We start from the raw sequence: 12,668 nt of genomic DNA on the forward strand, positions 1-12,668 counted from the left end.
CCTTATTGTCCCAGGGCATAACAAAGACAATTTTACATCAAAACTTCTATTACTTTGTCTCTCTTCTTGGTGTTTAACAATATCGGTAAATTTCAGAATATATACTACACCCAACATTATTAGTATCCAATTTCTCAGTGTTGGGTTACCTCTCTGCTTCCAGCAAGTTTTTTTTAAACATAGCCAGCATAACATTTAAATCAGGCCTGTGAACGACTATGGACTCAGCTACAATAGTAAAAAAACCCCAACAATCTGAATGCACTATAAACATGCAACACCAGATGGTGACAGAGAGCAGGAAATTTTTGTATGCGATTTTCCATAGGGATTTTTTTCATTGATCATAGCAATCTAATTTTTTACTTATTTATAACGTCTTTTCCCTGTGTCACACAGAACTTCTAAGGAATGCTACAGAGGGAGGATAAAAGCACTACATACAGAGGTATAACCACTAATACATACATTACTTTTCTGTTTACTTCACTCTTGCATTCATCCTATTTGGGTTTGTCTTTCTAACCAACCTGTATATTTTCCCCAGAACCTTCACTGTTCTCTAAATCAGTGTTTTTCAACCACTGTTCCGCGGCACACTAGTGTGCCGCGAGATGTTGCCTGGTGTGCCATGGGAAAAATTGAAAAATTCGAAAGATTTTTTTAAAAAGTCAAATTTTCGCCCACTAGGCAGGCGCCGGACTGTGTACACCCTATTTTCCATCCGTCCTGGGTGGGGATCAGATCAGATGGGATCGGATGAGAGCGGACAGGCGGTCCGCTCTCATCCGATTCCCCATAGAGAGCAGCGGGGCTCTGACATCTCCCTCTCCGCACACAGTAGTGGTGTGCCTCGTGATTTTTTTCATGAAACAAGTGTGCCTTTGCCCAAAAAAGGTTGAAAAAGACTGCTCTAAATAAAGATGAATCCAGGTTTACCTCCCTTTCAACCGTATCTCACATTTCACCAGCATTTTACTAGCATCTAGGTTTCCTGCAAATTGCAAAACAAAACAACCCTTCCCTGACCTATATAATCTGTGCAGTTCTCCACTTTCTTGAAAGCTGAAAATATGACTGAGCAGCGAATTCTATTCCCAACTAGCAAAGAGATGTATGAGGCTTTATTGTTAGCTATTTGCCAGGATTAAAAAAAAAAGATGATTTATTCACCTTCTTTGTTTCTAGCAAAGTTGTGAAATAGAGTGAGAATATTTATTAGCTTAAAGGAATAATGCAGACCAGGGCCAGATTTAGGTCTGATGAGGCCCTAAGCTACTGAAGGTAATGGGGCCCTTTATATGTCCAGCTGCCTTTTGTCAACAACAAATTGCCGCTGTTTTTTGTGTTGAATATATGTTATATGGTAATTTATGGACCTAATAGGTATCTAAAGCCATTTGCACATAATGAAATATGGATTTTATCAAAGTAATTGTTGAACTTAACTTATATTTTGGAAATGTACATCCAGTTTTTGTTCTCTTTAAATTTTTTGGGGCCCCCCCAAGAGAGTGGGGCCCTAAACTATAGTTTGTTTAGCTTATACATAAATCCGGCACGGATTCAAGCACATGTTTGGAAATGCTGTTGAAGATGGATCTAGCAGTCTTCCCAAAGTTGCTGACATTGAAATGCAGCCAGCCAGCTTGCCCACTTTTAATCAGGTTTTTTTTCTCAAAGCAGAAGCTTGCAGTTCCAATTTCTGGAGGTTCCTTAAAGTTGACATCTTACAACAGATGACATTAAGGTCAGGACTGAATGCCACATGGAAAAAATAACTTTGAAGACACACCCACTCCTTTGTAGCCTATTTCCCTCCCATCTATCATTTGATCTACATTGTACGCTATTGTTCTACATCTACATCATTTATCTTTTCTGGGAAGTAGCACAGATAGTTATTAGATCTACTGATATCAATAGGAAAGTTACGCCCATGCTTCCCATCCCCTACTGGAATCAACAAAAGTACCCAAAATTATTGGGATGGTGGACCACCACTTATTTACATTTCAAAAGCAGATGGCAATGATATAAAGTGCCTTTCCCATATGCACCTTCCCATGCCATAATATATTCAGTTGAGGCTCTTCTTGCAGTTCCATCATTCATACAGGCAAGATATCCAGCAGTACGCCACAGACTCTCTGGAATTCCTATTCCTAGGGAACTCAGAGAGATTCCCCCACCCCACTGCAGATTAGCCTACTCCCTGCCATAGGATGCAGTGGGTGACTTCAAAAAACAAAAGCAAATGCAGTGATCCATCAATGGCAACCAGCCATGATCACTCAACAGAATGGCAGGATCAGGGCCAGATGATGGAGACAAACAAATAAGGAGGGGGAAATAATGTCATGTTCTGTCATGTGCACCCTGGAGGCACCTGGATGCCATTTTTGCTAACAGGATGCAGGGAATAGGTGGGACCCTTGGTCTGATCCAGCAAAGCTTGCTCTGCTAGAGGAGTTCTTCGTCAGGGTGAAAGTTTGCAACCAAACAGAAAGGCTGTAGTCTGAGAGCAACCTAGTCTCCACCAGCGATAGCCAATTTGCTGCCCCAACCCAGATGTTGGAGAACTACAACCCCCATCATACATGGCCATTCTGGCTGGAGCTGACGGGAACTGGAGTCCAATAACAAACACATCAAGGGTACCACGCTGGCTGTCACTGGTCTGCATCTATTTTGCTGATTAAGGAAAAAGTTAGGCTCTTACCTGGTGCAGTTCTGTAAGACACAGTTCTGGTGGGTAGAGGAGGTGCACTCTTTGCGACAGGGCTGCGTGCCAGCTGCATACCCTGCCTTTGTCTTTTCAGTTCTTCCTCTCTTTCTTGGGCTGCTCGGATTTCTTCTTCTATCATAGACAAAGTCCTCTGCTTTTTTGACCTTAGTTTGAAAGGCCCTACTGTCACCTCCGCTTCTTGCATAGCCAGAATAGAAGCCGTGCTCCTTAGCTCAGCGGCTTCTGAATACTTGCTGAAATAGCTGACTTCTGGCTTGGTTTCCTCTACAGTGACTGGTCTGGTGGTGTGAGCAACAGGAGATGGCTGTGGAACTTGCCTTTCCCTGAGTACAGAGTCTTGAGCTGCAGAAGTCTTTGGTGCTGAATCTCGCTTTTCTTGCACAGGAGAGGACACCTGAGGTGGCTGAAATGTTGGATTGTGCCGTTTCTCAGAGCATGGTGCCTTGACCACCTCCTCTTCCTGTTCCTTGACCTGGAGGTTCTTTTGCTCTGCAGCAGATTGCTTAAAACTTGCTTTGTCAGCCTGCTCAGCTATGGCTTGCTGAATGGCGTTTTGGACCAGTAGGCCAGCCTGGTATTCTAACTGCTCATCAATGAGCATGGAGTCAAGTAACGGTGAAGATGGAGAATAAAAGCCGTGGTCGCTAAGTGACTTGAAAATACCGTCTCCTCGACAGTCGGAAGGAGTGTTAGCCTGAGGGGTCTGGGGCAAGGAGAAATCGGTGAGTGAATTTTCTTGAAGGGCATTCATTGTCTCGTTGGAGGCACCACTGTCACTTATATTGTCCATGCTGAAGTCATTGGAAAGTGTTTCCAAAACGGTTGTATCCTGAGATCTCACTGACAATTCATCCAGCCCAGAGTCCAGTTCCTCTGGAGGGGAAGACACATTGACTGACCTCGAGAACTGATCTAAGGTGCCCTGCTCATCATCTCTCACCACTGTAAAGACTGCCTTTGCACTCATGAACTCGCCATCATCCGACCATCCCTTTGTAGAATGGCCATGTTTCGTGGCATCACTGTATGGAGAGACTCTCACTGAGTCACCAGAGATGTTCTGAACGCTATTGTCATCTAAGATGCAAGACACCTTCTCAGCTTTTACAACAGTAATATCGTTGTTACCAACTAGCAAAGTCTGCCCACACGGAGAGACAGGCTTTGTAACTGAGGCTGTTCGCCGGTCCATTTGAGATGGACCTATTGGTTTGTAGAAGGGTTGTATGGTGAACATTTTGGGGGTCCCTGATCTCTTGGGTGCTGCTGTTGTGTTATTTGGCGGGCCTGAATTTTCCATTAACTGGAACTGCTTCCGTGCAGCTGAAAAATCTATTTGCTCTGTGACAACATCAACCTTTTTACTGCTAACTGGATCAGGTGCTGCAGACAAATGTGAGGCATGTTTCACAGGCATTGGTGGCTGCTGCTGCTGCTTCTCTTTGCGTTCCTTGTATTTTTTGTGAGACTCCAGGTGTTCCTCATCTAGCTGCTCCTCCAGCGTCTTCTCCTGGGGAGGGTTCCACCACTTTGCTGCTATACCTGGGTTCTTCTTGACAGCCTGGCTTCGAATGAGCTCCCGCCGCTCTTTCTCCAGCTCCATCATTTCCTCGGAGGGCCTCACTTTACGCACTCTGTAATTCTCCCTTGGATCCTCCTCCTCAAAGAGCTTTGATGGCTTCTTGTCTTCATGATACGCTCTAAGCTCAAACTTAGCCTCTTTCTTAATGGTGGCCAACGTCGCTTCTCCATCCTTGGAAGACCTCGAGCTTGTGGAAGAGCATGGACTCACTGGCACTTTCAGGCTGTCACAGTGTTCCTCTTGCAGGATGCCCATGGAGTGGCCATTTGGCTTAAGCTTCCCAGGCGCAACGTTTATTCCACTGTGCTCCACGACTGGAGCCGCTTGCCCACGAACTACAATGGTGCTGCTTTCGTTGGGTGCTCTGGAATCATTAGCAAGGTGAACAGATGGACCAGAGCCATCCACAACAATGGATGCACTTGGCTCAGGGGAGGAGGAAGTCATCCCATTAAAGGGGTTATCAGAAGCCGAATCGCAACAGTTTGCTTCTAGCACTTCATCGAGGTACCTGATCTCTTTAGCAACCTCACTGTCCAACGATTCGTGCCTGTCTTTAAGTCCATTGTGGCTTGCAGCAGGGGAAGCGAAGTGAGTTTGGTTGTCCGCTGTGCGCGCTGAAGTCCCTACTGTGATGCTTCTACGTTCGGAGGCCAGGGCTTCTATTTCCATCCTCTCTCCTTTTGCCGCATGCACACCAGCAGGGTCCAGGAAATTGGCACGATATCGGTCTGTCTCTTTTCTCAACTTGATGTCATCCTCAGAGAGTCTAGATGATTTCTATAGAGGAAATAGAAAGGGAGGGGGAAGCAACCATGAAGTTCTGTGGAAAAATAAGATTCCTTGTAATGCAAAAAAATGCCTAAAGCAACCATCACCCCTAGCAACCCCCCCCCCGTAAATCATTATATGAGAATGGGAAACAAATTCTTCTAGAAAAGAAAGAGAATATGCTTTTCACATATACAGTGGTACCTCTGGTTACAAACTTAATTCGTTCCGGAGGCCTGTTCTTAAGTTGAAACCGTTCTTAACCTGAGGCGCGCTTTCGCTAATGGGGCCTCCCGCTGCGTGCATACATCTGGCACGTGATTTCCGTTTGCATCCTGGGGCAAAGTTCGCAACCAGGAGCAGCTACTTCCGGGTTAGCGGAGTTCATAACCTGACGCATTCGTAACCAGAGATACCACTGTACATGCAAAACGTTATAATAATTATATAGCCACACTTGAAATCCAGTAAAATATCCACCTTCATTATCTCCCACCTGCGCTCGTTATTGCTGCTACTTACTAATTGCTAGGTGCAACAGCTTGTTTTGTCACTGAGCGCCGATATGAGGGTGTTGACCAACTTAAAAACAAAGAACTGTACAACAACAGTTGACTTTCGCATTTCAATATTTCATAGCATTTTTGAGACGCAGTGAATTAAAATGTGTTCCGCAGGTGAGGAAGAGGAAATGCACACAGTTCATTGTTTTAAAGTGACAGAAAGCCCAGTGAGATGCAAGGCAACTTTCCCCCCCTTATTCATTTAATTTAAAGGTATTTATAAACTGCTCATTTTTTAAAAAACACACACCTCTAAGCAGTATACAACATTAGACCAACAAAAAAGGTTAAAACAGAAACATAGCACAAAATTGTTAAAACAGCAGTATAAAAAGCATATAAAAGCAGAAAAACCTGTTCTTATGGATCAGGGAAAGCCTGGGCAAAATAATATGCCTCCAAAAGAGACCTGAAGCAGCTGATGCTTTAGGTATGGTAGAGGCAAACACACCCCATAGTACAGGAACAATAACAGGAAATGCAAGTTTTCAAATCACCACCTACAACATACCATATTTTTCTGTGTATAACATGTCCCCGTGTATAAGATGCCCCGTTTTTGGGGACTACGATTAAAGAAAGTGGGGGGAGATGGCCCAGAGTTGTTGAGTTTTTTGGGGAGAGGGAATGCAGATAATCACTCACATGAATGGAGAACGCTGCAAAACACACCACCACCTGCAAGATCACAGCCAGCAGCTGCCAATCGCACGCCCACTGGCAGCAATGGCAGCCGATACACAGCAGCCCTTGACGCAGCCAACAATAACCCACCCAACTGCCACAGCAACAGCCAATCCAAAGCAGCCCTGGCTGCATACACCATTCACCCAGATCACCACAGAAAAACTCTTGCTCAGGGCTGCAAGCAATCACCTGTCCCAACTCTGCACTATCCATGTATAAGACGGAACACCCCCCCCCATCTTATGCATGGAAAACTACGGGACCCTCTAACATTTCTCCAATAAAAATAGGAACGTCCCATTGAAGAAGAAGAAGAAGGCCACCCCATCCATCAGACTGGGTTGCCCCAGTCACTCTGGGTGGCTTCTAACATTTATAAAAACATAATAAAACATTAAACATCTTAAAAAAACTTCCTATACAAGGCTGCCTTCAGATGAATTCTAAAGGTTGCATAGTAACCTTTCCCCTTGGGTGAGGGGTCACATAACTCCAAACCCGCCAACATTTTTCCAATGAAAATATGGATGTCATAAGGGAAAGTGGGACATTCCGGGATCTAATCAGAAACCAGGACAGCTTCTGTAAATCCAGGAACGTCCCTAGAAAATAGGGACGCTTGAAGGGTTTGCTTTAATATTCTGTAGGGTAAAGGTAAAGGTATGCCTGACCGTTAAGTCCAGTCGTGGACAACTCTAAGGTTGCGTGCTCATCTCGCTCTATAGGCTGAGGGAGCCAGTGTTTGTCCGCAGACAGCTTCCGCGTCATGTGGCCAGAATGACTAAGCCACTTCTGGCGAACCAGAGCAGCACATGGAAATTCCATTTACCTTCCTGCTGGAGCAGTACATATTTATCTACTTGCACTTGACGTGTTTTTTAACTGCTAGGTGGGCAGGATGTTGGGATTTGCAGGATACTGGATAAGTCTGCAGGCTTCAACAGGATGATGCAATACTCTGCTGGGTCAGAGTGACTCAGCAGGAGTGTGATTAGTGTAATTGGCTATCACCTGTTTTAAAAAGGAAAGCCTGTTTAACAGTGGTGTGGTGGTTGTGCTGTAGTGTGGTGGTGCTGTGGTGGAGAGTATTCGTTTGTAAGTACTCTGTATGGACTGTTTCTTTTGTATATAGCCTGTGTATAGCTCACATTAAAAAGGACTGCACTGAAAAACCTGGAACTCTTAGTGTTTTGCTGAAAACGCCGCGTGGAATACGCGACAGGGTTATGGGCCCAGCACGCTTCCGCTGCGCAAGAGTACAGGTGGCAGTTATCTAGCCGTGGGTGCTGGAGGTGAGCTGCAGGGATGGAGCAGTCCAGAACTGGCGTGCTGCTGGAGAAGCTGACTGCCACGAACTACAGCACCTGGTCGGTCCGCATGCAACACTTCCTCAAGCGTGAGGGCCTGTGGAAAGTGGTGGAAGAGCCACCGCAGCCCCCTGAGGAGGATGAAAAGGATGAGAAAGCTTTGGCTACGATCATCCTTGGAGTGGACGACAGCCAGCTAGTCTATGTAGCTGATAAGGTGACGGCAAGTGAGGCATGGAATGCGCTCAAGGCTGTCCATGTGCGAGAGACAGCTGGCTCACTGATAACACTGACCAGGAGACTGTACCGGTGTCGGAAGAAACCGGGGGACTCCCTGGTAAACCACCTAAAATTCCTAACAGGCTGTTTCCAGGAGCTAGCCTTAAGAGGGAGGCCTGTGGGGGAAGAGGACAAAGTCTTTATAGTCCTGAGTTCCCTTGATGGCAGCTATGATATGCTGGTCAACTCCCTCGAGTCTGTAGAGACTGATAAGCTGACTCTGGAATACGTGACCGGACGGTTGTATGCAGAGGAGGACAGGCGTGCAGAGCGAAAGATGACCTCAGCCCAGCTGTTGGAGCATCCCAGAGGGAACAACAGCCGGGAAGAGCAGAGGTGTCGGGAGCCGGAGAAACAGCCAGGAGGAGCTGCTGCAGACCAGCCGGTGGTCAACAAAGTAAAAAGGTGTTTTTGCTGCAAGTCCAGTGGACATCTGCTTCGGGATTGCCCGAGGAAACAACAAAAACAGCAGAAGCACAAGTGGCAGCAGAGGGAGTCTACCGCTTGGGTGTCTGCAGATGGTCAAGAAAATGAGGAACTGTGGGTTCTGGACAGTGGAGCTTCTCAAACTTTTTGTAAAAGAAAAGGACTGCTAACTGATGCTAGGGCTTCAAACAAAAAAACATGTAAGTCTTGCTACGGGCCAGAAAGCTAATGTGGTTTGTGAGGGGGAGGTTGTGTTCCCACAGCTGGGACACACATTCAGGAATGTGTTGTGTGTGCCTAGTTTGCAAAACAATCTCCTGAGCATTCCTGATTTGGCAAAAGCAGGCTTTGAAGTAAATTTTGTGGGAGATCAGTGCCAGATAAAGCAAAATGGGGCAGTGTTGGCAAATGCTAGCCTTAGAACTAATATGTATGTACTGCAGTGTGAATCTAAGGTTGCGAATGTGCAAAATGTCCCGACCCATGATATGTGTATTCATCTCCTGCACAGGCGTTTGGCTCATGCTAGCTATAAGGTGCTAAACAAAACATTGGAGTTGTGTGGGGGGATGAAAAACATAAAAAGTTGTGATAATTACTTAGACTGCAATATCTGCAAGGAGGTTAAAAGCAGGGCTTGCCCAGTAGCAAGAGCAAGCCAGAGAGAAACCAAAAAAACACTGGAGTTGATCCATGCTGATGTAACTGGTCCTTTTCCACCTAGTGTCTCCCACAACAAGTATTGTTTGATCCTAGTGGATGATTTTTCTAGATTTGGCTGGGTCTATCCATTAAAGCAAAAGTCTGACGTTGCCCAAACTTTGAAGTTCTGGGTAAGAAGGGTAGAAAGGCAACTTGGTGAAAAGGTGTCCTCTATTCAATCAGACAGGGGAGGGGAGTTTATGGCAAGCTCCCTAAGAAACTGGTTGCGTACCCAAGGGATTAAACATAGGCTTACCAATGTGGCCACGCCTCAGGAGAACGGAGTAGCAGAGCGTAGGGGAGGTGTCTTGCAGACACAAATGAAAGCATTGTTAGCAGATGCAAATCTTCCAATTAAGTACTGGGCTGAAAGTATTAAGACCGCGAATTATATTGGGAATCGCTTGTGGTCAAGGGTACTAGATGACATACCCTATAAAATTCTCTATAACAAAAGTCCCAGTTTGCAACATTTAAGAATCTTTGGGACAAAGGCATGGGTTGACATACCTGTGAAAAACCGAAGAAAAGGTGGGAAAAGGGCACAGCAGTTGCTATTTCTTGGGTATGAAAGTGGTACGAAAGCCTACAGGTTTGAAGATGATAAAAACCTTTTGAGTTATAGTAGATCAGCCAGCTTTAATGAGCAAAGAAATTGGCCCAAGATACATGCAAACCTGCTGCCAGAAAAAGTTTTACTGCCGAGCATACCTGATAAGGCAGCTGAAACAAAGCTAAGAATTGGCAGCTCTCCCAGAGAAACTGAAAGGGAGGAAGTAAAGGTGGAGCATTTTTCTCCAGCTGCTAGCATGGAGCAGGGGAGAGAAGAAAGTGCAACAGGGACAGGAGGAGGTAGATCTCCAGAGTCAATCCACCCCAAAAGCAGTCCTGAAGGTAGCCCAGGGGGTGAGATTAATGAACCAAGGAGGTCTGCAAGAAGTAATAAAGGTCAACCTCCAAACCGTTATGGGTTCCCAGCCACCATAAACCAGGTTTGTGCAACTGAGCCAGAAAACTTTGAAGAAGTGCAAGAGTTACCTACTCTAGAGAAAGAGGCGTGGTTAAAGGCAATGCAGGCAGAGTATAACTCTCTGCTAAACAACAATGTGTTTGTACCTACAGAATTGCCTGAAGGTAAAAAGCCCATAAGCTGTAAGTGGGTTTTTAAAGTGAAAAAGCTGGCTGATGGTAGTTGTCAGAGGAAAGCCAGGTTGGTTGCACGGGGCTTTACACAGAGGAAAATGATACATTATGATGAAGTGTTTGCCCCAACAGCAAAGGCTGAAACAGTAAAATCAGTTTTAGCAATGGCAAGTCTGAGGGGGTTAAAAGTTAATCATTTTGATGTTGCCTCAGCATATTTAAATGCTCCTATTGACGCCGAGGTATATTTACAGCAAATACCAGGTTATGAGCTAGAAAAAGACAGCATGGTGTTAAAACTGCAAAGGGCACTATACGGTTTACACCAAAGTGCACGTCTATGGCATGAATGCATAGACACAACTTTGAAAAAGATGGGATTCAAACAAAGCCTGGCTGATTCCTGTTTATATTCAGCAATGGTGCAAGGAAGTGTTTGTTATTTACTTTTGTATGTTGATGATATCTGTCTAATAACAACTACACAAAAGCAAGTGTCTTGGTTTATAAACAGCCTAGGTAACAAATACAAACTGAAGTATTTGGGAGAGATTCAGAATTACTTAGGAGTAGAGGTTCAGAGAAATGAAGAGGGCATTTACTCTCTGAGTCAGAAGGAAAAAATCGAAAAGTTACTGAAGACATATGGAATGGAGAGGGCAAATGAGGTTGACACTCCCATAACTACCCAGTACAAAAATGAACCAGAAGGGCAAAAATGTGAGAATGCAACAGCGTTTCATTCTCTGTTGGGTTCTCTGTTATATTTAAGTTGTTGGACAAGACCCGACATAACATTGGCAGTGCACATGTTAAGCCAAAGGAGTGCAGACCCGGCTCAGAGAGACTGGGTAGCACTTAAAAGAATCCTAAGGTATCTGAAAGGCACAAAAGATTACAAACTGGTGCTGGATACAGGACATGATCAGCAAGTGTATGCATACGCTGATGCCAGCTGGGGGGACAGAGAAAATGGAAAGTCTACCACTGGCTATGCCATATATATTGGAAATGCCCTGGTTCAGTGGAAATCCCAGAAACAAACATTTGTTGCCACAAGTACTTGTGAAGCAGAGTACTCAGCCATAAGCGAATGTGTATCACAAATAGAGTGGTTTGCTTGCCTAACAAAAGAGCTTGGAATACCTTCTGAAATGCCAATCACTGTGCTAAGTGACAACATGGCTGCACAACAGCTTGCTAACCAACAGAATTTTAAGAGCAAGAGTAAACATATTGCGATAAGATACGGAAATGTGAAAAATGCTTTGGAAAGAAATGTGTTAAAGGTACAGCACTGTAACACAAAATGTAATGTGGCAGATTTGTATACAAAATGTTTGGATGCTCCTAAATTTCGAGACTTAAGAGAATTATTAGGTCTCAAGCCTTTGACTTAAGGAGGAGTGTTGGGATTTGCAGGATACTGGATAAGTCTGCAGGCTTCAACAGGATGATGCAATACTCTGCTGGGTCAGAGTGACTCAGCAGGAGTGTGATTAGTGTAATTGGCTATCACCTGTTTTAAAAAGGAAAGCCTGTTTAACAGTGGTGTGGTGGTTGTGCTGTAGTGTGGTGGTGCTGTGGTGGAGAGTATTCGTTTGTAAGTACTCTGTATGGACTGTTTCTTTTGTATATAGCCTATGTATAGCTCACATTAAAAAGGACTGCACTGAAAAACCTGGAACTCTTAGTGTTTTGCTGAAAACGCCGCGTGGAATACGCGACACAGGAGCAGGGACTGAGCAAAAGGAGCTCACCCTGTAGTGGGGATTTGAACTGCCGACCTTCCGATCGGCAAGCCCTAGGCTCTGTGGTTTAGACCACAGCGCCACCCACGTCCCTATTCTGTAGGGTGCGGTGCCACAAAGAGAATTTCACCAGATGATATGTGTGATCTTACAGGGCTATGGGGCAGTCTTTCAGGTATTGTCACTTTGAGAAATTACAACTTGGGTTTCTGAACTTTTGCATCATAGCTTGGATAAATACAATAGGCCAAAACCCACAGTACCACTTTAGGCACACCCAAATTCTTGAACACTTTCTTTAAGCAACAGACTTCTATCTTTCTCTCTCCCTCCCACCTCAAACTCAATCACAATCACTTTTGAGCATTCATGCAAATTTCAAATATGGCTTGCTGGGCTGCTGTTCAAGGAAGGTAAGCCCAAAGCTCCTCTGGGCAAGTGGATCAGTGGTCAAGGATGATGGGAGTTGTAGTCCAAAACCAGCTGGAGACCCTAGTTTGGGAAACCTTGATTTAGAAGATTCCTCAGAACTAGAACCTTAATTTACACTTCACAAATAAGGAGATTCTTCCAGAATACTGGATAACGGGTGGGATCCAATTGTCCCTTTCTGTGAATGGAAGGGCATTGTGCAAGAGAGAGGTAATTTTCACATTCACCTTCCCCTTGTACCCTCCTCCAGACCCTGAAAACCAATTTCATGGGATT

The 12,668-nt window shown here is 44.9% G+C and overlaps 1 protein-coding gene across 24 annotated transcripts in view; it reads right to left on the reverse strand.

The window, feature by feature from the left end:
• PALM2AKAP2 (PALM2 and AKAP2 fusion) overlaps positions 1–12,668 on the reverse strand; it is a 236,287-nt gene that overhangs the window by 16,529 nt on the left and 207,090 nt on the right. For all 24 annotated transcript variants that reach the window (XR_014520463.1, XR_014520464.1, XR_014520465.1 and 21 more), the window contains one exon: positions 2,723–5,111. Coding sequence is in view for 15 of the 24 variants with exons in the window: in XM_083481379.1 (XP_083337505.1) it covers positions 2,723–5,111 (2,389 nt within the window). In the remaining 9 variants the exon portion in view is untranslated. The remainder of the gene's footprint in view (positions 1–2,722; positions 5,112–12,668) is intronic.

Source organism: Podarcis liolepis (genome assembly GCF_965112155.1).
Source record: "Podarcis liolepis genome assembly, chromosome: 17".
Classification (NCBI taxonomy): domain Eukaryota; kingdom Metazoa; phylum Chordata; class Lepidosauria; order Squamata; family Lacertidae; genus Podarcis; species Podarcis liolepis.